At 35.5% G+C, this 24,483-nt stretch overlaps 2 protein-coding genes across 8 annotated transcripts in view; one reads left to right on the top strand and one right to left on the bottom strand.

The window, feature by feature from the left end:
- The window catches only part of LOC126766148 (uncharacterized), an 897,272-nt gene that overhangs the window by 555,784 nt on the left and 317,005 nt on the right, over nucleotides 1–24,483 (bottom strand). The window lies entirely within an intron of this gene.
- Nucleotides 1–24,483, top strand: part of LOC126766126 (fibulin-1-like) — a 37,264-nt gene that overhangs the window by 11,150 nt on the left and 1,631 nt on the right. For 6 of the 7 annotated variants that reach the window (XM_050483983.1, XM_050483982.1, XM_050483980.1 and 3 more), the window contains 4 exons: nucleotides 2,203–2,602; nucleotides 4,320–4,868; nucleotides 4,939–5,070; nucleotides 22,190–22,690. In XM_050483983.1, the coding sequence (XP_050339940.1) occupies nucleotides 2,479–2,602; nucleotides 4,320–4,868; nucleotides 4,939–5,070; nucleotides 22,190–22,690 (1,306 nt within the window). In that variant the 5' untranslated portion in view covers nucleotides 2,203–2,478. The remainder of the gene's footprint in view (nucleotides 1–2,202; nucleotides 2,603–4,319; nucleotides 4,869–4,938; nucleotides 5,071–22,189; nucleotides 22,691–24,483) is intronic. The other variant, XM_050483985.1, reaches the window with a different exon arrangement.

The raw sequence follows: 24,483 nt of genomic DNA, 5'->3' as shown, positions 1-24,483 counted from the left end.
AACAGATGTATGGCATCTAATAGAAGCGATAAAGTATGTATAATAAATTGAATACTCTTTTAAAGATTTTTTTTTTACGTTTTTTTGTATTTATTAACGTAATTGTGGTTCGAAAGTTTTGTATTTAGGTACACCCTAATACGTGTGCTCGTTTATACATATGTACGTATGTCGCTTTTTGGACGCAATCCTGCTTGTTTTTGTTTGTCAAAGAACAAGAGGTATTGCCGAATAGTTGTCAATGTGGTCTTTGAATACTGGTCTTTGAATACTAATGTGTTAATATGTAATATATGAGATTTTGTTTAGTGGCAGAGTCAGATTCCATATACATATGTGTAAATACATAGATGTTATTCTATTTTTTTGAAAAAGTGAGAGAGAGACTTAAAACGGAATTGAAAAAAAGTTACACGCCTTTATATTGAATGTGCACTTTGTAAATATGTATGTTTTGCTATAAATGTATATATGCAGATATACTATATTTATTTTCCGTTTTTTTTTTGTATATTTTCGACTATTTTTGCCTTTGCTTACTTGTTGTATGCAGTCGTGCTTAATGCTTTATAAAACATAAGGGGTACTACTGGAAAATTTTCGAAAAGAAATTTTTGAATTTGTGCGGTTTTTTGTAAGTTAAGCTAGTAAGTGGGCTTCGAATAGTAAGGTATTTGATTTAATGTATATGGGTATATATTATATATTGAAGGACTTGATACGCTCACTTGGTATTCCCTTTGTATGTAAAGAGCGCCTGTAATGTACCAATGTATGTATGCTTCTCCCGCCAATTTTGTTCCTCCGCTTCTCCCAGTTGGTTGGACCAGTTGTGTTTGTTGTTTGTATTTTGAGTTGTTTTTTTTTGTTCGCGCCCGAATAGTATTTGTTGTATTTATGTATATATTTTTTTTTAGTTTGGGTTTTCACGCCCGGTTTGTGTGTTGTTTTTTTGTTGGTTGAAACTATTTGCTTATTTAATTTTTTAAATGCACTCCTGTTTTTTTTTGTTTCTGTCACCTTTTTTCTCCGCTCTATTCACATTCTTGTTACCTCACAGACATATGTACATATATGTATGTATTGTTTTTTTTTTGTTTGTTTGTATGGGTCACTGCATTTTTCTTTTGGTTTTTTGTTCGTTATATATGTAAGTACATATGGATTTGTTCTCTTTTGTTTTTTTTTTGTGTCTCTTTGTTTTGTTTAAGTCACTGCACTATGTTCCCGCACTTTATTTTGATTTTTCGTCACCACAATTGTTTGTGATGCAACTAAATTTTATATATTATAATATAATATTTTTTTTGGATTTACTAAAATCCGAAGGTGCCTTTCGACAAGGCTCGAAGGACCATGAATACTCAGATGCCAAATTTAGCATTTAAATTTTGTGATAAATCATTTTCACTAGCAGATTTAATTGTATCCAATATATTGCGGAGCACACACTACTGCTTTAACTAAAATAAAAAAAACGCTTTATACTTTGGTTCTTTAACAACTTTAATTATAAAATAAATTTATATTTTATACAGATTTTATAAAAATAATGATTTGCTGGAGCTGGCGATCGAGGTTCCGTGAATCGAGGTCGAACTGGGTAATCGCGGTAGAGTAGCGAGATGTTGACGCGTATGAGTGTATAAATAAGCTAATGTGCCAATGTCGATGTGCGCAGTGTGTAAGCGAATGTGTCGAATAGCTTAGTATGAATTGCGTAAACGAATGTGCCCCTTTTCCTTTTGTCCATCCCTTTTGATGAGCGGGTTGATGTACAGCTGTGGTAAGTTGAGTTGGTGTTGCGTTATGGTGTCGTCGTCTTTGGTGTATTAAGCTGTCTTTCTAGGGTGCGTCAGTTTTTTCCAGGTAGAGTGGGGGAGGCTTAACTCATTTAAACAATAACCTTGATTTATGATTTATTGCTTGTGTTGATCCGGTTCCAGCCGAAGCTCTTTACGTTGACCATCACTAATTCTTGGAGATTCATCTAAAATCATTGGGGCAAAAAATGAGTTTTTTCAATAGATAATCTAGTACCTGACGATTGCATATTTCGAGGAAAAACAGCAGCTATTTTTTTATGAGGAATTCAAAATGCTGTGTTCATTTAATTGAATTTTATCAAGTGATTTTCAATTCAAAAAAAACATAGTTTGGAAAAAAACACATTTGACATTTTACTCTCAATTTATTTTCCAGCTGCTGCTGACTACCTGTTCTCGAACGTTCTAGAGCGACCAAGAATTCTGTGCTAATTAATGAATAACACGATAAGTATTTTTCAGATTTACTTCAAATTCTCGGAGAATATTTCTTAGATAAAAGGTCATTCCGCGTTGCATCATACGTTGGAACAAATTTTATTTCTAGTTTCATAATTCTGAGTACAAATTTTTCATAATCGAAAATTGTGTTAAGAATAATCAGTAGAACTTAAATCATTCATTGTGATACAAAACTAAACAGTGCCGTAAAATGATCACAAGATTAATATCAAATATATTGAAATGTCTATGTTTTAAAATTAGAAGTCGACTACAAAAATATTATATTGTTCTGTTTATGCTTTCGGCGTTGCTGGATTCTACGTTTTCTTCTGGTAAGTAAAGTTTTTATATTTTTTTATTATATATGTATGTACATAGCATTAAATTCTTATTAGTTTAGATTCTAATTAGATTAACTAAACTAAACTATGTTAGTCTCTGAGAAGAACTTTCGAACATGCTTACCATAATTGAAGTAATCCATTGTGGTGAAAATTGGAGTGTCTATGCATTTCTTGATTACTGAAGAATGTCGTTTCAAGTCTTTTACGAACTCTTTTCTTTTGTAAGCTGAATTCGTATTCCCCTTCTCTTTTATGTAATTTGCCATAGGAGCTACGAGCTGAAAGCAGAAACGCAAATGACTTCATTCGGAAAGAACTCTTAATTATAAAAAGAACGGCTCGAAATTTAAAAGAGTGTAATGTTTCGCTTTTTATATCCTGAACAGGGTACATATATATATTTGTCATGAAGTTTGCAATACTTATATGCTGTAAAGTATACTAAAGTATCGTATGTACAAATGATTAGCGGTACGAACTGAGCCGATTTAGCTATTTCAAACTATCAGCATATACATAGTTATTGAAATACGAGTATCTTTCTTGAATGCAAATTTCGTTTATTTGACAAAATATCTCAACGAAACCTGGTTAAGTTTGATCCAAATTTAGAACCTCTGACCTTATTGGTCATATTGGACTACTATAGCATATAGTTACTATTCTAACTGATCAATTAGAATCAATATAAACATCTTTTGTAGCTTTCTTTTGCTGCAAGAAACACATAGGAAGGATATTATACATACTTAGCTTCTGTACAGACGAAGTTAACGTTGTTTCTTGTTTAATTTTATGTTGCTCCACCCCACCGGTAATATTCCCATATAGTTTGGTAAACACTAACAAACAAAAAAACTTGGACATGCAAGATGCTTGCCCAAATCCCAAAAATCCTAAGAAATTCTTACAATAATAACATTGGAAAACTTGTATGCCCCATCTTCCACAAAAAATATTATATATGTACATACATATATGTATGCATATCCATTATAAGTAGATTTCCTTCCAATTTCTTCATACCTAAGCCAGGCCAGGCACCCTCCACCAGTAATTTACGTGAAACCCTTTTAAAAAGTTTTCCTTATCTTCTCTAATCATGCTATTGTTACTTTACCTCTTTTTAACTTACGAACGATCAAACATTACCTTACGCGTACTGTGGGTGGGTGACGATCCTAGTGGACTTTATGGCGAATATACTGGTTTATGTGTGAAATATCTTAATAAAATTGGAGAATTATTTCTTTATACAGCATAATTAAAGTTAATACCAGAAGTACATGAAATCGTTCCAACTTTTTTCCTACTATCCGATAATGCAACAGAAAAAACGATTTTTTCGAAAATTTCACACTGAGACGACTTAACCTTAAAACAAGGTAAGAAGTTCAGGTGTACCTGAAGGACACAAGGAATAAAGTCTTGTTATCGCCTAACATATTTTTTTTCTTATGACTTCTATGGTATATAATACCGAAAGGAATATAGGACTGAAAAAAAATTATTAGCTGAGTTGTATTTGAGCTTTTCGCGCTGACAATGACAACCAAACCCTATAGTAATTAGGATGCCATATGTACAATAGTGATGCTCTTTATAATAAAAAAATGCTCTGTGATTCGTTTTGACTTTTAATTTAAATTATCAATTTTGTATAAACACTCAAGTAAATCGAGTCACGCAATGTTTTATATTCTAGATGATATCGCTAGTCATATTAGAAAATGCTGCATAAATGGTATTCAGTATGCGGCTAATGAAAAAAACTGCGAACAATACGATTACGAAGTGAACGCGATACCCACCCTGTGGCGTGGGCTTTGTCATTCGACGTATAGTGTTTGTTGTTCAAGGAAATTGGAGGAGCGGTATTGTGTGGCGGGACGCTTAGCTGCTTTGCGGGGTACTCGTTGCGATGATGAATATCATACTAACGCATTTGCAAACTGCTGTCGCGCTTGTCAGGTTGGCTTAGCTGTAAAGGCCAGTAGTAACGAATGCAACAATGCGCTTTTCTCATATTTTGCAAAAATCGATACATATCATATTTGCTGTGATGGCGGCAAAACTAATTATAACTATCCCGACGCTATAACAATTGATGATTATGTGAGTAATGAAGAAAGCGAAAAATTGGAAACTAAAGCAAGAAATTTTTCTAACGGCTCCGATGAGAAGGATCTAATTGTTCAAGAAGAATTGATTGGAAATGCTAGTGATGGTACAATCGTGCTGCCAGAAGATGACGGTAAGTAAATGCAAATATTGTTATGTACATTTATGTCCTTTTTGTAAAAATGTAACTCATGTTGATTTAGATGATATCTGCGGTAAAGTGAAGAATCTATGCGCGCATATTTGTGAGAATACAAAGGAGGCGTATCGTTGCAAATGCAGGGCTGGCTATAAGCTGGATGAGAATAATGTGACTTGCTCCCCTATAAACAATGGTAAATATCCCATAGCACAGATTATAAAAACGTTTTCAATGTAATATATGTTATCATCTGGTTTTGAAATTTACATATGTTTAAAGGGGGGGGGTGGGCGGTGGTATGGGGGGGTTTGGGGTGACTATCGAAGGTGGCCCTCACCCCGGGCGCAACGTCTTGGGGGCGGCAAAACGATCTTCGCTGTTTTTTAATATTCTGCAAAATACGTCAACACATTTTTTTACAAAATTTATTATAAATTAACGTGTCACTCTCACAGTTACCCAATGTTTTGAATGTAGCAAATACTTTTATTTCTCTTTTTCTTCTTCTTAATTGGCGAAGACACCGCTTACGCGATTATAGCCGAGTTAACAACAGCGCGCCAGTCGTTTCTTCGATATTCGCCGTGGCCAACGCGCAAAGGACCATAAATCTTTCGCAGAACTTTTCTCTCTTTTTCTTTGAAATCGACTAAGAGGTGGTGTTTGTCTTCTTTCACGGGTCTTTTCCAAGATTTGGCGCATGGTGAATATCTGGTCGGTTGTTGATTTTCCAGGTCTCGAAGCCACACTGATAAGGTCCAATCAGTTTGTTGACGGTGGGCTTTAATCTTCCACACAATACGCTCGATAGAACCTTATACGCGCTGTTGAGGAAGCTAATCCCACGGTAGTTGGCGCAGATTGTGGGGTCACCTTTCTTATGGATTAGGCATAGCACACTTAAATTCCAATCGTTGGGCATGCTTTCGTCCGACCATATTTTACAAAGAAGCTGATGCATGCTCCTTATCAGTTCTTCGCCGCCGTGTTTGAATAGCTCGGCCGGCAATCCGTCGGCCCCTGCCGCTTTGTTGTTCTTCAGGCGGGTTATTGCTATTCGAACTTCTTCATGGTCGGGTAATGGAACGTCTGCTCCATCGTCATCGATTGGGGAATCGGGTTCTCCTTCTCCTGGAGTTGTGCGTTCACTGCCATTCAGCAGGCTGGAGAAGTGTTCCCTCCATAATTTAACTATGCTCTGGGCATCGGTGACTAGATCACCTTTGGGGGTTCTACAAGAGTACGCTCCGGTCTTGAAACCTTCCGTAAGCCGCCGCATTTTTTCGTAGAATTTTCGAGCATTACCCCTGTCGGCCAGCTTATCAAGCTCTTCGTACTCACGCATTTCGGCCTCTTTCTTCTTCTGTCTACAAATGCGTATCGCTTCCCTCTTCAACTCTCGGTATCTATCCCATCCCGCACGTGTAGTGGTCGATCGTAATGTTGCGAGGTAGGCAGCCTGTTTTCTCTCCGCTGCGACACGGCACTCCTCGTCGTACCCGCCTTTCCTTTTGCACTTTCCGAAAACCAATGGTTTCGGTTGCAGCTGTACGTAAGGAGTTTGAAATGCCGTACCACAGTTCCCTTATACCGAGTTGTTGACGAGTGCTCTCAGAGAGCAGGAGTGCAAGCCGAGTAGAAAATCGTTCGGCTGTCTGTTGTGGTTGCAGCTTCTCGACGTCGAACCTTCCTTGTGTTTGGTGGCGTGCGTTTTTTCTGCACAGAGGCGGGTGCGAATCTTAGCTGCAACAAGATAGTGGTCCGAGTCGATGTTAGGACCTCGGAGCGCAAGCACATCTAAAACACTGGAGACGTGTCTTCCGTCTATTACAACATGATCGATCTGGTTGGTGGTTTTTCGATCCGGAGACAGCCAGGTAGCTTGATGAATCTTTTTATGATTTACAGATAACCATATTTCGGGCCCCGGTGAAGTCGATCAGCCTCAACCCATTTGGGGATGTTTCGTCGTGGAGGCTGAATTTACCGACCATAGTGCCAAAGATACCTTCTTAACCCACCCTAGCGTTAAAGTCGCCAAGTACGATTTTGACATCGTGGCGGGGGCAGCTCTCATAAGTGCGCTCCAAGCACTCATAAAAGACATTTTTGGTCACATCGTCCTTCTCTTCCGTCGGGGCGTGGGAGTTACATTCCTATACTCTAAACACCTTGTAATAATATATACTTATGTATCTATATATTAAATGCTTAATAGCTTACTAACATAAAATTAGGTTCCACATTAAGCTTAGTTGTGGAATAAGAGAGTGAGCGTATTTCGGGTATGCTAACGCCAACTCAACTAAAAACATAAATATATACATACATATATATATAAGTAAGTATATATAAGTAAATAAGCTAATGTCGAACGATAATAGAGTTAATATATAATAACTAATATTTTAAGCGAACTAACTAAGAATATCAGTACAGTTAGCATTAGAATAAGGAGTATGTAAACTAATAAGGAATGAAAAGTTAGTTAGTCTTAAGATTCACTTCAATAAATACGGTTGTCAAAAAAAGGCCGAAGCTTTTTATTTTGTAAACCATAACTGGCGCAGTCGGGTAAACTTTGATCAAAAGATCTAAAGAATCGAATCGTATTGCCGAAAATATTTAAAAAGTTTAATTGAAAAAATAAGCAAAAGTTTTATGCCGAAAAGTGAAAAAGTTTAAAATAAATACTTAAATATACATTTTACAAAAAAAGGAAAGTCCGAAAACAGCAAAAAATTCTATAAAAAACGAAACAATAGTGCAAAAAGTTTAAAATAAATACTTAAATATACATTTTACAAAAAAAAGGAAAGTGCGAAAATAGCAAAAAATTCTATAAAAAACGAAACAATAGTGCAAAAAGTTTAAAATAAATACTAAAGTTTACATTTTACAAACAAAGTGAGCGTGAAAATAGTACAAAAATCTATAAAAAACGAAAGCTCCAGTGAAAATTAAAAAAAACAAAAAAAACATTTTTTTTGATGAAAATTGAACTCAAGTTTCCAATAAAAAAAGAAAACGAAAGCTACAGTGAAAAAAAAGATAAGACAATTTTTTGTTGAAAATAAGTGAAAATAAAGCGTTAAACAAAAAGCATTAAAATCTTGAAGGAAAAGAGAAGCGAAATAAGTGCTAAAAAAAAAAAAACAAAAATTACAAAAAGTTGCAAGTCGTCCAAAAAGTGCTAGTGTCACGTATCACAAAGAAAGAGTACAGTATCGACAAAGATTTAAGAAATTTACAGCTTGCAACAGTAACAACGGAAATTGCGGTATATACATATATGTATATATAAAGCACAGTTCCAAATCAAAAACAGTAAAATAAAACTGTTTAATATAAAACAAAATAGTTTGCCGTAAAAAGTACAGTATCGACAAAGCTAAAATTTACAGCTTGCAACACGCGTAAGAACGGAACTTGCGGTATATACATATATGTATATATAAAGCACAGTTTCGGAGAAAGCAACTAGATTTTTTTAAAACCGTTTTGTGAACCGCCACAAAGAAAAAACAGGCAAGTTAAAAACAAAAATTTTTTTGGCGGAACCAACAAAATCAATTCACGGTTTAAACAAAAAATATTCACAGGCGAAAAATATTAGAAAAAAAAGTAATTGAAATATTATTAATGTGTCAAAACACAAATATGTAAATATTGAAAAAAAAAATAAAACGAAAACGAAAAAAAATATTAAGAAAAAGACTTTAAATATTTTTGCGAAAATTAAAAAATTTAACAAGTATTAAAAAAAAAAAAACAAAAAAAAAAACATTTCCTAAACAAATAAAAGTGTATACAGTTATGGACAACCGAATTTAACCATCAAAATAAAACAAAACACGCCAAGTAATAGTGGTTATAGTGAAAATATTGAAAACAGAAAAAAAATATTTTTGTGTTATCAGAAGCTAATAAAAATAAAAAGCTAAGGAAAAATTCTACATATATATATATATAATATATATATATATATATATTATACAGTTACGCGAAAAATAATAAGGACAGACGCCTAGAAATAATTAAGCTCATGTGCATCCAGAAATAGAAACAAAATACAAATATAAAAGTTTCTACAACGCTTAAAAGATTTCTAAATAAAAGGAGAATACATCTTTACTTTTCTACAACTGGTCCAAAAAGAAATACTCCGCGGACCACATCAAACGACAATTAAAACGACTTATTTACAACAACTACTACAATGGAGAATCTAAACCAAACCATCGCCGAGCTGGAAAGGGTTATCGCAAGGCAAGAAGGATTGCTACAAACCCAACAACAAGAAATGCAACAACAACATTCTCAACGTCTGCCACAACTACAAATGAACCACCAACCACAATTCTACAGATTTCACATGTCACCAAGGGACATCATGGACCAATTCCGGAGAATGAAGCCACTAGACGACCATCACAATCCAAAAGCATTTCTTAAAGCGGTCGAAACCAACATTTCTCTCTGCGGTACAGACCAGGAACTCATTCAACATTGTATCAACATTATAGCAAACGAAAAAATACTGGGCACCGCTGGAAAAAGAAGTGAAAGAAACAGACTTTCTAGGTCATATACTAACTCCTGAAGGAATAAAAAAAAACCCAAATAAAGTTGAAGTTATCCAAAAACTAAAGTTACCAATTTCTAAAAAGCAAATAAAATCTTTCTTAGGCATTACAGGCTTCTATAGAAAATTTATAAAAGACTATTCTAAAATAGCTTATCCTATGGTCGCATATCTGAAAAAAGTTGCAAAGATTAACGTTAATAACCCAAGTTACATAACCGCATTCGAAAATTTAAAAAATATTATTACAAATCCCCCCATTTTAAGGTATCCAATTTTTACAAAAAGATTTAAATTAACTACAGACGCTAGCAACTTTGCTATTGGCGCAGTTCTCACACAAGACGACCACCCAATTTCATATGCTTCACGCACATTAAATACTCACGAGAAAAACTACTCAACCATCGAAAAGGAACTATTAGCAATAGTGTGGTCAGTAAAATAGTACAGACCCTACTTATATGGAAGAGAATTCGATCTAAAAACAGATCATCAACCACTTAAATGGCTACACAAGAAAAATTCTGGTAAGGATGTAAATCCAAGACTTCAACGTTGGCTGGTACAATTAGGAGAGTACGATGCAAAAATCGATTATATAACCGGTAAAGAAAATAAAATAGCGGATTTTCTGAGCCGAATTAACAGTGATGAAATAAACATGGTGAATTCCGAAAATTTGGGAATGACCCTTAACAAAATGTTGTAAATAAAAGATTTAAACGCTGGTGAACAACAAGACCAAAGAATGCTTTCAATAGAAGTCCAAACTAGCCATTCTGCTGAAGAAAATCTTTATAATCACTATAACATTCTCAATACAGTCGTAAATCGTTTCAAACAGCAATTAATTTTAGTCGAAGCAAAAAAAAAAGGAGTAGAAAATATTTTCAAAAACAAACGCATTTTTATCGATATAAGAGATATTAACTCTCACAACGTTATTAATATTGTAAATAAACATTTTGAAAAAGGTAGGATCGCTGTATATTTTGAACTGAATGAAAAAAAAAACATAATGAAGTGGAACAAATACTTTTAAATTCTTTCGCAAACAATCAAAATATTTTTTTTGTAAATTGTACAAACTTTCCCAAAGACATTGAAGATGAATACGAACTAAAGAGACAAATATTGTTTTTCCATAAAATCGAAGTAGGACATTCAGGCATTATTCCAACTTACGAGGGAATGAAGCATAAAGTATATCATCCAGAACTAAAAATTAAAATCCATGAAATAATAAATAATTGCGACATATGTAATGGTGGAAAATATGATAGAAATCCGATCAAAGCTAAATTTCAAATTACCGTAGCACCAAATACAGTTAATGAAATTGTTCATCTAGATACTTATGTTAACAGTAAACAGTCATTTATAATATTCATCGATAAATTTTCAGAACATGTTATTTCTTTCCATTTACCCGATAGAAATATTCAAACGATCATAGATAAAATTAATGAATTTTTGTCAATTAAAGGCCATATAAAAAAGTTTGTTTTCGATAATGAATTTAATTCAAAACCAATCCGGGAATTTTTAAATAGAGAAAATATAGAATTTCATGCCACTAAACCACATAGCCATACGGGAAATTCAGATGTAGAGAGAATAAATAATACTCTTACCGAACGTATAAGAACCCTAAATTTAGAAGAAAAAGTTTCAATTACTATTCAAATGTGTAAAGCCGTAAAACTTTATAACAATTCACTTCATACCACAATAAAAGCTACTCCTTTAAATTTTCAAAACAACAAAGTTAATCATAGCATAATTAAAAATCGGTTAGAAGAAGCAAAATTGAAGATCATTTCTAAACATAACACAAGAAAGGAAAATTACCTAGAAAAAAGGAGAGAAGGTTTCATTCGAAATTATAAAAGCGATAGACACAAAGAAAAACCAAAATTTAAATCTAGAAAACGTACATACCTCAAATATGAAATATTATTTATATGTATATAACCTATATTCCCATCGATCGTCTCAATTTTAATAAACATATACTTACCATTGTTGAAAATAAAATTGTAAAAATATAAAACAATAATTACCTATCATAATTTATATTAATATTAATATAAAACAACGTTTCTTTTGTTTAAGCACTATAGGTGCATTCCATAAAAAAGTGGAACTCTGAACTGTTTTACAAATATGCATTTTTTATATATTATTGCACGTACATAGTGAGATTATGTTCTCATCTAAAATAATTTACAAAAAAATTGCAGTGAGTATGTCTCATTTTTGTAAATACCGTTATTTATTGAGAGTAACAACAAGTCGGATTTTTTCATTAGTTTTAACACAACTTTTTGCGAGGTCGCTACCGCTATTGTTTATCAGATAGAAACTAGATTTCTGTTCTTAGTTATAGTGTATAGTCCGCTGTATTCAACTGCATACTAATTTTTTTGGTTAAGTGTTTTTTTGATAAGAAAGTAATCATAACGGAAAGGTAAGTTTCGATGTCCCATACGTGACGCTTAATTCCTTTTTCTATTAATAATTATAAAACAAGTCGACTACACAAATTGAATTTTTCTGTTAACAGCTAACTTTTAGCGGTCTAAAAACTGATGAAACAATTTTGTTTGAAATCGCTTTGCTTACAATACATTCTTGGTGATAATAAAGTGTCTGTACGTGACGCCAAATAATAAGTTATCTGACATCTTCAACTTTTACAATAAACAAAGCCCTTTTTTGTACTACAAATCTCAATAACGCAAAAATGAGCGACCAGCAACCATCAACCAGTGCTAGCTGCATGCGAAAATTTCGAGAGAAGCAAAAAGAGAAAGATCCAAACTTTATCGCTAATGAGACTAAAAGATTGCGTGAGCTTCATAAACGAAAAGCAGAAAATCTTTCTCAAGGTGAGTTAAACGCAATTTTACTTAAGGAAAGGGATAAGAAAATATTGCAAAGGGCAAAAAAGCGGGTTGAACTTAAAAATCCTACTGATTCTTCTGTAAGTACTGAATCTCCGTACAAGTCGAAACAGACTTTATCTAAAGCTGTTCAAAAGGCTCTAAAAGCACTGCCTCAATCATCAAGAAAGAAAAAAGTGGTTTTTACAGAACTAGCGCGTAAAATGGACATTGCTCTGGCAGAAAGCCCAAACATTAGCACATCAGGTGACGATACACGTTATGACGATATGAAAGCATTTTACTATCGTCCGGATATTGTGTATACCTGCCCAGGCGCAAATGATTTCATCGTTGTTTGGAAAAACGGCATTAGGAAGAAGTGTCAAAAGCATTATTTGACTTTGTACCTACGAGAAGCCTTTTGCATTTTTAAAGAATTTTTTCCTAATATCGAAATTGGATTTTCAAAATTTTGTAGTCTAAGACCGAAAAACGTTTTGCTAATGAAAGACACACCTTCAGACCAGTGCAAATGTTTAACTCATGAAAATTTTATGTTCAAATTGAAAGGTTTAAAACAAAATTATTGTAACGACTGGTGGACTATGATTTTATGTGATCCTTCTTTGGATTCGAAGTCCTGGAAAAATGAATGTGATACTTGTTCTGATGGCAAAAAAATATTAATTTCTATGAGTTTAAGTACAATCTGTGTATGGAAAGAATGGGAAAAAAACTCAGAAAATAAACTACGTTTAGTAAACCACGAAACAATTTCAGGTGAACTTAAAGAAAAATTGATTGATTATATCCATATTATGATGAAGCATGTTAATTTAAAACTAGTTCAAGCCGGTGAATTTCAAAAAGACCAATGCAATGAAAATGTGCAAATCCTTCAAGTTGATTTTGCGATGCCTTTTCGCTGTGAATACCAGAATGAAGTTCAAAGCGCACTCTGGTCACGAACAAGTGTTCTCTTATTTACTGCTGCAAGTTTTTACAAAGGCAATTGCCAAACATATCTTATATACTCAGATGCAAATTCGAAAGACAAGGATACAGTTTTTGTTTTCATCACTAAGTTGTTTGACTTGATGCATAAAGAAAATGAAGACTTACCTTCAGCGGAAATTATTTGGAGTGACGGCCCTACATCGGAATTTAAGAACCGTTATATGGTTAAACTAACATCAATGTTGAGCGAAAAGTACAAAAGGCTCTTTTATTGGAAATATTTTGCTACATCGCATGGAAAAGGTATGAAAGACGGAGTTGGCGGAAATATCAAAAGACTTGTAAGAGAGAAAATGATGAGCCCACAAAAACCCGTGTGATTTATGTGGCATCCTCTGAAATTTATGAAAGGATTAAAAGTGCATCGCCGTGGGACAATGCCAAACGATAACTGGAATTTCCAACTTCCATTTTATTAAAACTGTTGAGAATGTTGTGGAGTGCAGAAAACATTGCCTTTCCCAAGACAAAACTTTATTTACATATTGATGTTTACATACATATAATATAGATTTAAGTTGAACTATGTCCCGTACTGACGCGACTTGTCTGTACGTGACAAATATAAAATAAATGTTTTTGAATTATAAATATGTGTTTTAATTAATATTTTTTTTCGCTAGTAGCAAGCTTGATTCTTATTTATAATTTCCTTCGAAGACACTTTTTGTGCACCTGTAATATATTCGCTGAAATCTGAATAAAACTATAACGATTTCGAATGTTGGTTGACTTGATGTGTCCCGTACGTGACGTGGGTTGTTTGCATTTTTCTTCAGTATTTCATGACTTTTTTTAAATATTTCTTCGCACTATTAAAGACTAGCATATAATCGATGAAATTAGAGAAAAATATATATATATCTGATAAAACAATTAAGTGCCATATGTAATATAAACTTTAAAATTAGTTGAACTTGTCTGTACGTAACAGTGGAATGCACCTATACATAGATACGCTAAGTTATTAAAATCATATTGAAAACAACTCCAAATTAAAAATGTTTACAATTTACATATTTATAAAAAAAAAACTTATTTTATCTATTGAATTAATTAAAATTTAATAAAATTATTATATATTTTTGTAATGAGATTCAGGACAATCTCAAATCAAAGGGAGGCGGAGTTACATTCCTATACTCTAAACACCTTGTAATAATATATACTTATGTATGTATTTAGTAAATGCTTAATAGCGTACTAACATAAAATTAGGTTCCACATTAGGCTTAGTTGTGGAAAAAGAGAGGCAGCGTATTTCGGGTATTCTAACGCCAACTCAACTAAAAACATAAATATATACATACATATATACATACATAAATAAGTATATATAAGTAAATAAGCTAATGTCGAACGATAATACAGTTAAGCCTAATATTAGAATCGAACTAACTAAGAATGTCAGTACAGTTAGCATTAGAATAAGGAGTATGTAAACTAATAAGGAATGAAAAGTTAGTTAGTCTTAAGATTCACTTCAATAAATACGGTTGTCAAAAAATGGCCGAAGCTTTTTATTTTGTAAACCATAACTTGGGCGCAAATCAGCGATGTGTTGAAGAACCTCGCTTTGATGCGGATTGTGGCTAGACGTTCATTCACCGGAGTGAATGATAGTACTCGGCGACGGAGTCTCTCTCCCTCCACGAATCCCACACCAAACTTGCGCTCCTTTATATGGCCACTGCAGTAAATGTCACAAGGACCTACTCGTCTTTGTCCTTGTCTCGTCCATCGCATTTCTTGGACGGCGGTGATGTCAGCCTTTATTTTCCCGAGGACATCAACCAGCTGGGCAACGGCACCTTCCCAATTAAGGGACCGGACATTCCAGGTGCATGCCCTAATATCATTGTCCTTATTTCGTTTGCCATGGCCGTCATCAAAAGGGAGGTTTCTCATCCGAGGCCGTTGGTAGTTTTTCATTGGGGTGAGCTTTTTAGGTGGCGGGTCCCAAACCCCGCGCACAACCCTATGGGGATGTTTCGCCTTCGAACGGATGTTCTTAGGCTACCCAGAGGATACTTGGTCGAAGACCGGAAGTCGTGAGCTGCTTGAGTCATATGTAAAAGAATCGTTTCTGGCCACTCCCAAGTGAATGGCGATCAGAGAACTTTCCTCACTTGCGTGAACTTCTACACATGACTCCATCATCCATTCTTTTATTTCTTCAAGTTTTCAAAAATGGTATTTAAAAACTCCAATTCGGGCAAAAAATTCCTGCAAATTGTGTCAAAAGTGTACAAGATATAGGGCGAAAATAGGTTTTTTCTATGGCTTTTATAAAGATGTCTTGTAAATTTACTTTCAATTTCCTCAAAAACCATATTGTGACAATTTTGGAACTTCAGAATTTGCGTGGGTTCTAGTTCTTAAATTTTATATACATACTTAATACCAAAGATATTTTGTAAAAATTCACTTTTGTTTGAGCTAACTTATGAAACTTGTAGTTAGGAAGATAAAGGGGGCGGCAGAACATCCTTGGCCCCGGGCGCCCGAAGTTGTAGCTGTACGTTTATGTATTATATTAGGTCTAAAAATTAAATTTCTTCTTAAATTCTGAACTAAATATTTACTACCTGTAGGTATATCAACTTTTGTTACGTAACGTAATCTTTTGTGACAAAATATTGTTTCCTTTATTGTTATTATACCAAGTTTTGCGCGTTTTTGTATGACACAGTCAAGCAAAGAGTGGAGAGTTTTGTGTAAATATGCCACTACCTTCATGTTATTTTTTTGTAACGTCTGTGTTTCACAAAAAATATAAAATAGGCAATAAATTAACTTTACTAAAAACCTGATATGATACGATAAAATTGAATCTGAGTTTGAGATCTGCACTTCTTCTTCTTCTTCTTCATCTTAGTAGGCGTAGACACCGCTTACGCGATTATAGCCGAGTTAACAACGGCGCGCCAGTAGTTTCTTCTTTTCGCTACCTGGCGCCAATTGGATATTCCAAGCGTAGCAAGGTCTTTCTCCACATGGTCCTTCCAATGGAGTGGAGGTTTTCCTCTTCCTCTGCTTCCCGCGGCGGGTACTGCGTCGAATACTTTCAGAGCTGGAGTGTTTTCGTCCATTCGGACAACATGACCTAGCCAGCGTAGCCGCTGTCTTTTAATTCGCTGAACAATGTCAATGTCGTCATATATATCATATATATCATACAGCTCATCGTTCCATCGAATGCGGTAGTCGCCGTGGCTAACGCGCAAAGGACCATAAATCTTTCGCAGAACTTTTCTCTCGAAAACTCGCAACGTCGACTCATCCGTTGTTGACATCGTCCAAGACTCTGCACCATACAGCAGGACGGGAATTATGAGTGACTTATAGAGTTTGGTTTTTGTTTGTCGAGAGAGGACTTTGCTTCTCAATTGCCTACCCTGTCCGAAGTAGCACCTGTTGGCAAGAGTTATCCTGCGTTGGATTTCTAGGCTGAAATTGTTTGTGGTGTTTACGCTGGTTCCAAGATAGACGAAATTATCTACGACTTCAAAGTTATGACTGTCAACAGTGACGTGAGTGCCAAGTCGCGAGTGCGACGACTGTTTGTTTGATGACAGGAGATATTTCGTCTTGCCCTCGTTACCCATTTTCTGTGCTTCCTTGTCCAACCTGGAGAAATCAATATCATCGGCATACGCCAGCAGCTGTACACTCTTATAGAAGATGGTACCTTCTCTATTTAGTTCTGCGGCTCGAACTATTTTCTCCAAAAGCAGGTTGAAAAAGTCACACGATAGGAAATCGCCTTGTCTGAAACCTCGTTTGGTATCGAACGGCTCGGAGAGGTCCTTCCCGATCCTGACGGAGCTTTTGGTGTTACTCAACGTCAGTTTACACAGCCGTATTAGTTTTGCGGGGATACCAAATTCAGACATCGCGGCATAAAGGCAGCTCCTTTTCGTGCTGTCGAAAGCAGCTTTGAAATCGACGAAGAGGTGGTGTGTGTCGATTCTCCTTTCACGGGTCTTTTCCAAGATTTGGCGCATGGTGAATATCTGGTCGGTTGTTGATTTGCCAGGTCTGAAGCCACACTGATAAGGTCCAATCAGTTTGTTGATGGTGGGCTTTAATCTTCCACACAATACGCTCGATAGAACCTTATACGCGATGTTGAGGAGGCTAATCCCACGGTAGTTGGCGCAGATTGTGGGGTCACCTTTCTTATGGATTAGGCATAGCACACTTAAATTCCAATCGTTGGGCATGCTTTCGTCCGACCATATTTTACAAAGAAGCTGATGCATGCTCCTTATCAGTTCTTCGCCGCCGTGTTTGAATAGCTCGGCCGGCAATCCGTCGGCCCCTGCCGCTTTGTTGTTCTTCAGGCGGGTTATTGCTATTCGAACTTCTTCATGGTCGGGTAATGGAACGTCTGCTCCATCGTCATCGATTGGGGAATCGGGTTCTCCTTCTCCTGGTGTTGTGCGTTCACTGCCATTCAGCAGGCTGGAGAAGTGTTCCCTCCATAATTTAAGTATGCTCGGGGCATCAGTGACTAGATCACCTTTGGGGGTTCTACAAGAGTACGCTCCGGTCTTGAAACCTTCCGTAAGCCGCTGCATTTTTTCGTAGAATTTTCGAACATTGCCCCTGTCGGCCAGCTTATCAAGCTCTTCGTACTCACGCATTTCAGCCTCTTTCTTCTTCTGTCTACAAATGCGTCTAGCGCTTCCCTCTTCAACTCTCGGTATCTATCCCATCCCGCACGTGTAGTGGTCGATCGTAGCGTTGCGAGGTAGGCAGCCTGTTTTCTCTCCGCTGCGACACGGCACTCCTCGTCGTACCAGCTGTTCTTTTGCTCTTTCCGAAAACCAATGGTTTTGGTTGCAGCTGTACAGAGTTGAAATTCCGTCCCACAGTTCCCTTATACCGAGTTGTTGACGAGTGCTCTCAGAGAGCAGGAGTGCAAGCCGAGTAGAAAATCGTTCGGCTCTCTGTGGTGATTGCAGCTTCTCGACGTCGAATCTTCCTTGTGTTTGGTGGCGCGCGTTTTTTGCTGCACAGAGGCGGGTGCGAATCTTAGCTGCAACAAGATAGTGGTCCGAGTCGATGTTAGGACCTCGGAGCGCACGCACATCTAAATCACTGGAGATGTGTCTTCCGTCTATCACAACTTGATCGATCTGGTTGGTAGTTTTTCGATCCGGAGACAGCCAGGTAGCTTGATGAATCTTCTTATGCTGGAATCTAGTACTACAGATAACCATATTTCGGGCCCCGGCGAAGTCAATCAGCCTCAACCCATTAGGGGATGTTTCGTCGTGGAGGCCGAATTTACCGACCGTAGAGCCAAAGACACCTTTTTTTCCCACCCTGGCGTTAAAGTCGCCAAGCACGATTTTGACATCGTGGCGGGGGCAGCCTTCATAAGTGCGCTCCAAGCACTCATAAAAGGCATCTTTGGTCACATCGTCCTTCTCTTCCGTCGGGGCGTGGGCGCAAATCAGCGATATGTTGAAGAACCTCGCTTTGATGCGGATTGTGGCTAGACGTTCATTCACCGGAGTGAATGATAGTACTCGGCGATGGAGTCTCTCTCCCACCACGAATCCTACACCAAACTTGCGCTCCTTTATATGGCCACTGTAGTAAATGTCACAAGGACCTACTCGTCTCAGTCCTTGTCCCGTCCATCGCATTTCTTGGACGGCGGTGATGTCAGCCTTTGTTTTTACGAGGACATCAACCAGCTGGCTACCCAGAGGATACTTGGTCAAAGACCGGAAGTAGTGAGCTGCTTGAGCCATGTGTAAAAGAATCGTTTCTGACCATTCCCAAGTGAATGGCGATCAGAGAACTTTCCTCACTTGCGTGAACTTCTACACTTCTACATTCATCCCTGCGCAATGATGACGCAAAATCGTGAAGCGTTCCACATTTTTAAAATGGACTTTTGCCTAGCTACACCGCTATATTCACCTCGGAAATTACAGCAATTGAAGAAGCTGCAAAATTAAAACCTAAAGGCTGTAAACTAATAATATGCACCGATAGTCTCTCATCTATAAACGCTTTAAAAGCTGCAAATATTAGTGATATTCTCACACGTAGGGTTAAGGAGACTCTAATACGAGGCAAAAATATAAAAATTTTACATACGCCAGCGCATGTAAACATTACGGGTAATGAAAATGCCGATCAATTAGCAAAAGACGCACACTCTCATCCTACTTTTTTATTAAATAACTACACCGAAAAAGATATTAAAAGGTGCCTTGCAAACTTCATCAAAAAGCAACGTGTCTCTAATTATGAAAACAAAATTAATGCTCATTATAAAACTATGCACCAGTTATCTCAACAGCATGGCAGTAAATCGAATTTTAAAACAAAACACCAGCAACTTGTTTTGAAGAGACTTAAACTCGGTCACACAAAATTAACGCACGGATATTTACTTTCAAAAGATTCACCACCACTTTGCATGAACTGCAATGATACCCTGACCATGCAACATCTAATAAACTGTTACAATGACAAATCGCAAAATGTTGATTTGCATACCGCTATAGCCACACTGGACTACGAAAATATAAGAAAACATCTACCTGCTATATTATTAAAATTAATTTAAAATTGAAATGTTTATATAAGTAAATTAATATGTACAAAATGGGACGAAGGCCTAAGCAGCCAGTTCCTTTTTTTTCTAGTATGTTTGTAAATTGATTTACAAGTCATATTATAATAAATAAATAAAATACACATGACTCCATCCTCCACTAGAATTTAAAAGTGTTGAAAGAAAGTTACAAGGATGATTGTATCGTAGTAGAACTCATAAAAGACGTTTAATAAATATGTATTATATGTTTTCGACAATTGTATCTCTGTTTCCTTCTATGCCTCCTAATTTTTCAGAACTAAACTGATATTATTTATATACTTGTACGTGTGTTGATTTGTTCCAAGTTTTCTAATTTTTGTAATGTAAAATGAAAATAAAGACTTAAAAATAAACGAGAGGAAAATAGTGAATGGGAATCGGGAATCGTGAGCACAAATATATCCAAAAACGATATATTACACTAGCCGACTATTTTGACATTTTTTTTCTGCTCTGAAACCAAACTTGTTTTTTTATGTTGCTTTGATAAGGTACATATATAATTTGAATATAAAAAAAATTGCTAGGTCCAGGTTAAGAGGAAAATAAAAGAAAAGTTTTTGCAAAAAAAAATATATTGAATATTACAAATTTTTATCCCTCAATTTATATTTTCTTGTACTTTTTTGAACTTCTGCCTTATTGGTAGTCAGGATTATCACGTAAACATATCCAGCAATAGTCTGCCAGCATGCTAGGAGTCCATTTGCCTTGACACCTTTTCTTTTTCTCAATATGTCTTGGTGAAATCTCTCCCCATGTTCATCACTGACTGCACCTAAATTGGGAGGAAAGAAATCCAAGTGCGAATGTAGGAAATGTATTTTTAGGGACATGTTACACCCTAAGGCCTGAAAATCCGTCAATAGGCTTGATATGAGTTCTTCATAATCGGGTGATTTGGTGTTACCCAAAAAATTTTTTACAACCTCAAATTTTTTTCTGGCCCCACAAAAATCCCTTCTTTTAATTTCGCATCACTAAGTCTCGGAAATATACTTTTAAGGTATTGAAAACCTTCTCCCGTTTTATCCATTGCTTTTACAAAATTTTTCATTAAGCCTAATTTTATATGATGGCAATACAATATTCTCGGGTTCAACAAGACGAAGATTGGACACACTTTTCTGATTAGGTACATAGTCTGTTCTTTTTGGCCACTCTTTTTGGATATAGTGTTTACTTCGAGCTCTGCTATCCCATTCGCACATAAAACAGCAAAATTTTGTGTAACCAGCTTGCATACCTAGTAACATCCCAACTACTTTTAAATCAGAACAAATTTTCCAAGAATGTTTAGCATACTGAATTTTTTGTAGTAGATTTTTGATATTTTCATGGGTTTCTTTGATATGTACTCCATGCGCTAGAGGTACAGATGGAAGTTCGTTACCATTATGTAACAAAACCGCCTTCAAACTTATTTTCGATGAATCAATAAATAGTCTCCACTGATCAGGTGAATAGGTACAAAACATTTTTTTCATAAGCCCATATACATCTTTGCAATAGACTAGATCGTTTTCCTTTTCAAAGAAATCCACAACACTACTATGTCGTTTCCGATAAGATTTCTTGATCCAGATTCTTGTCTCTGGATGCAATAAATTCCATTGTTTTAGTCTAGAAGCTAAAAGTTCTGATTCCTCTTTTGGTAAATCAAGGTCACGAATCAGATCATTAAGTTCGCTTTGAGTTATCAGATATAAGAAGTATAACTTCAATAATATTATCGTAATTGGACCTAAGGATTTTTTTTATTATTTTTCTAATGATATACATACTAACAGGAACCAAAATATATAATTTTTATTTCAGAGCAAAATCCATTGTCGGCTAGTGTTATATACGGCAACAAAACATGTTATTATCTAAAGCAAAAAGAAATTCTCCAGATCCGACAACTGTAGCAATTAGCTGAAATTTAAACTGACCGATCAAAATAAACATATTTTTAACGTTTGTTATTTTGTATTAAATACAAAGGTTTCATTGTTTTTCTATTCCAGTGAAGTTTTACATAGTTCATTAATTTAATTTTATGCAATAATATCAAACATAGTAATTTGAATTAATTAGATCAAACGTATTTTTATCCAATACCTTATCTCTTAATATTAACTTATTACATTCAAAAAATCAACACCAGATTTATATAAGCAAAACTAATTTTTTATATATAAATTTGTAGATACAGATAAAGTACACAAAAATGAAGTCAATGTGGGGAAAGACATAGAGGATGATGACGAAGACGATGTTGGAAATGGAGAAACACAGTCAAAACAAGGCGTAATTGGGGATAACCGGTCAGAAAACTTTAACAAAGTGGATTCAATACGTTGCGACGTTGGTTATGAATTTAACCATAACAAAGGAAAATGTCTGGATGTTGATGAATGTGCTTTTAAATTACACAACTGTAAAAACAGTCAGTATTGCCATAACACTATGGGCGGTTTCCATTGTTTGAGCGTGAATTCCAAGAAGTGCGACCCACACAAAGAGAAATGTGAAAATATCTGCAGTGCCGGTTTCCAATATAAAAACGATGGCTGTATCGATGTTGATGAATGTTTAGTAGATGAATATGCATGTGATAGCAGTCAGATATGCATCAATGACATTGGTGGTTACCGTTGTGATTGCAAAATAGGTTTTAATCTTGATGCAACCACGAACGCATGTGTGGGTGAGTACTAAGTGTTGGTGAGTCTAAGAAAACAACAGAGCTCCAAGGTTTTTAACACCAAGATTTAAAAAGTCTCATCAATTTAAGGGGATATTTTTGAAAAATTCTATTTTACTGATTCCAGTCACTATCGAGAGCGATGTACCGATTATAGCGGCATTCAAGTTTTCGATTAACGTGCTAAAGTTTGTTTTTTTTTTCTCGAAAATAAGTCCCTAAGTTCCAGCAAGAAATCGTTTTTTTTTTCTTGAGATGTGGAAACAGGAAATCTTGCTGCTGACCATATTCGGAGAATACTCTTTATAAGATAGTCAATCTAAGTTATTAGAGGCATACATAGAGAGTGTGAGTTTTCTCAATTTTTGGAATTTAGTAAACCATTGCAATAGTTTCTTTCATTTTAAGCAGAGTTGGGATGACACTATTCAAAGTACTGTTCAGGTATCAGATGGATTTTTATTCCTTGAGCAGAGTATATTAATTAGGTTAGATGGCTGATCCAAAGTTTCCACTATTATGTGATTCCATAAAAATATAACTCCAGTAATTGGGTTACAAATCTGCATAGCGCCTTGCGGCCAATAAAAATTTGCTCAATCGTTTAATTTTTATAGCCAACAGTTCGGAGGGACATCTGAAAATGTTAGTGTCAAGTGTTTAAGCCTTGATCTCGTAAAGGCGGGACAATCAAGAAAGAAGTACTGAGCGCGCCCATGAAGCTCAGCTATCCAGTAGTAGAACACACGGAAAGGGGTTTATTACTTAAGTTTGCAACGATGTTTGTAACACCCAGAAGGTAACGTCGGAGTTCCTGTAGAACATATGTATATGTATATAAATATTCAGCTTGATCCCCTAAGTCGATTTAGCTATGGCAGTCTGTCCGTTCATACGCGAATAGGCTCTCAATTTTTATGATATCAATCTGAAATTTTGCACACATCTTTCAAGCTGCTAATTTGTTAGTACCGTCGATATTGGACCACTATAGCATGTGCAAACTGTGTTGGTCGAGAAAGCCTTTTCATTTGACAAGAAATCTTCCCGAAACATGACATGAACCTAGGTTTGATTAAGCCATTAATATATGTACGTATTTTAATATCATATCGAAATTAAAATTTAAAGTGATATGTATTTCGAAATTAAGGAAATGATTAAATGCGTTCCTCTCATATTTTTATTTGGGGTTATATTGTATTTTATGATGTACTATATAGTATTATATAATACTATGGGCAAAAAAGAAAAAAGTAAAACTTTTTAATAATAGTTTCGCGCGAAAACCCATTCGGGTCATTCTGGGGTAAATAAAGTGCATTCGACAATTTTTATGACAGTTGAAATAGTTCAAAAAAAGAAGTTCCATTAAATTTTGTGTTTTCGGGATCAAATTTCTGGTGCGGAAACGCTCATAATTTTGGAAAAGGTCGAATGTCGTAGCAAAGGTGATCCGGAGTCTAAAAAACCACGTCAAACATTTATTCTTTGTGCCGCAATCAACGTATTCGCCTGATTTAACTCCGTGTGACTACTGGCTCTTCATCGAACTGAAACGACCGCACCGGAGAAGCCTTTTTGAGTCAACTGAAGAAAGTAAACATAAATCGTTACGCACATAGAACGCTATTCGGGAAATTGACTTTAACAACTTTTTCAAGGATTGGAAAAAACGTTAACCCAGGTGTGTTGTGACCATGGGGGATTACTTTGTGGGGGATGGAATAGGTTTTGAAGAATAAATGAAGAATTTTAAAATTATGGGCAAAGTCTTACTATGATTGCTCATAGAA

This window comes from Bactrocera neohumeralis, unplaced genomic scaffold, assembly GCF_024586455.1.
Source record: "Bactrocera neohumeralis isolate Rockhampton unplaced genomic scaffold, APGP_CSIRO_Bneo_wtdbg2-racon-allhic-juicebox.fasta_v2 cluster11, whole genome shotgun sequence".
Lineage (NCBI taxonomy): Eukaryota > Metazoa > Arthropoda > Insecta > Diptera > Tephritidae > Bactrocera > Bactrocera neohumeralis.
Note: the sequence above shows the minus strand (reverse complement) of the source record. Positions and strands in the feature narration are given on the sequence as shown.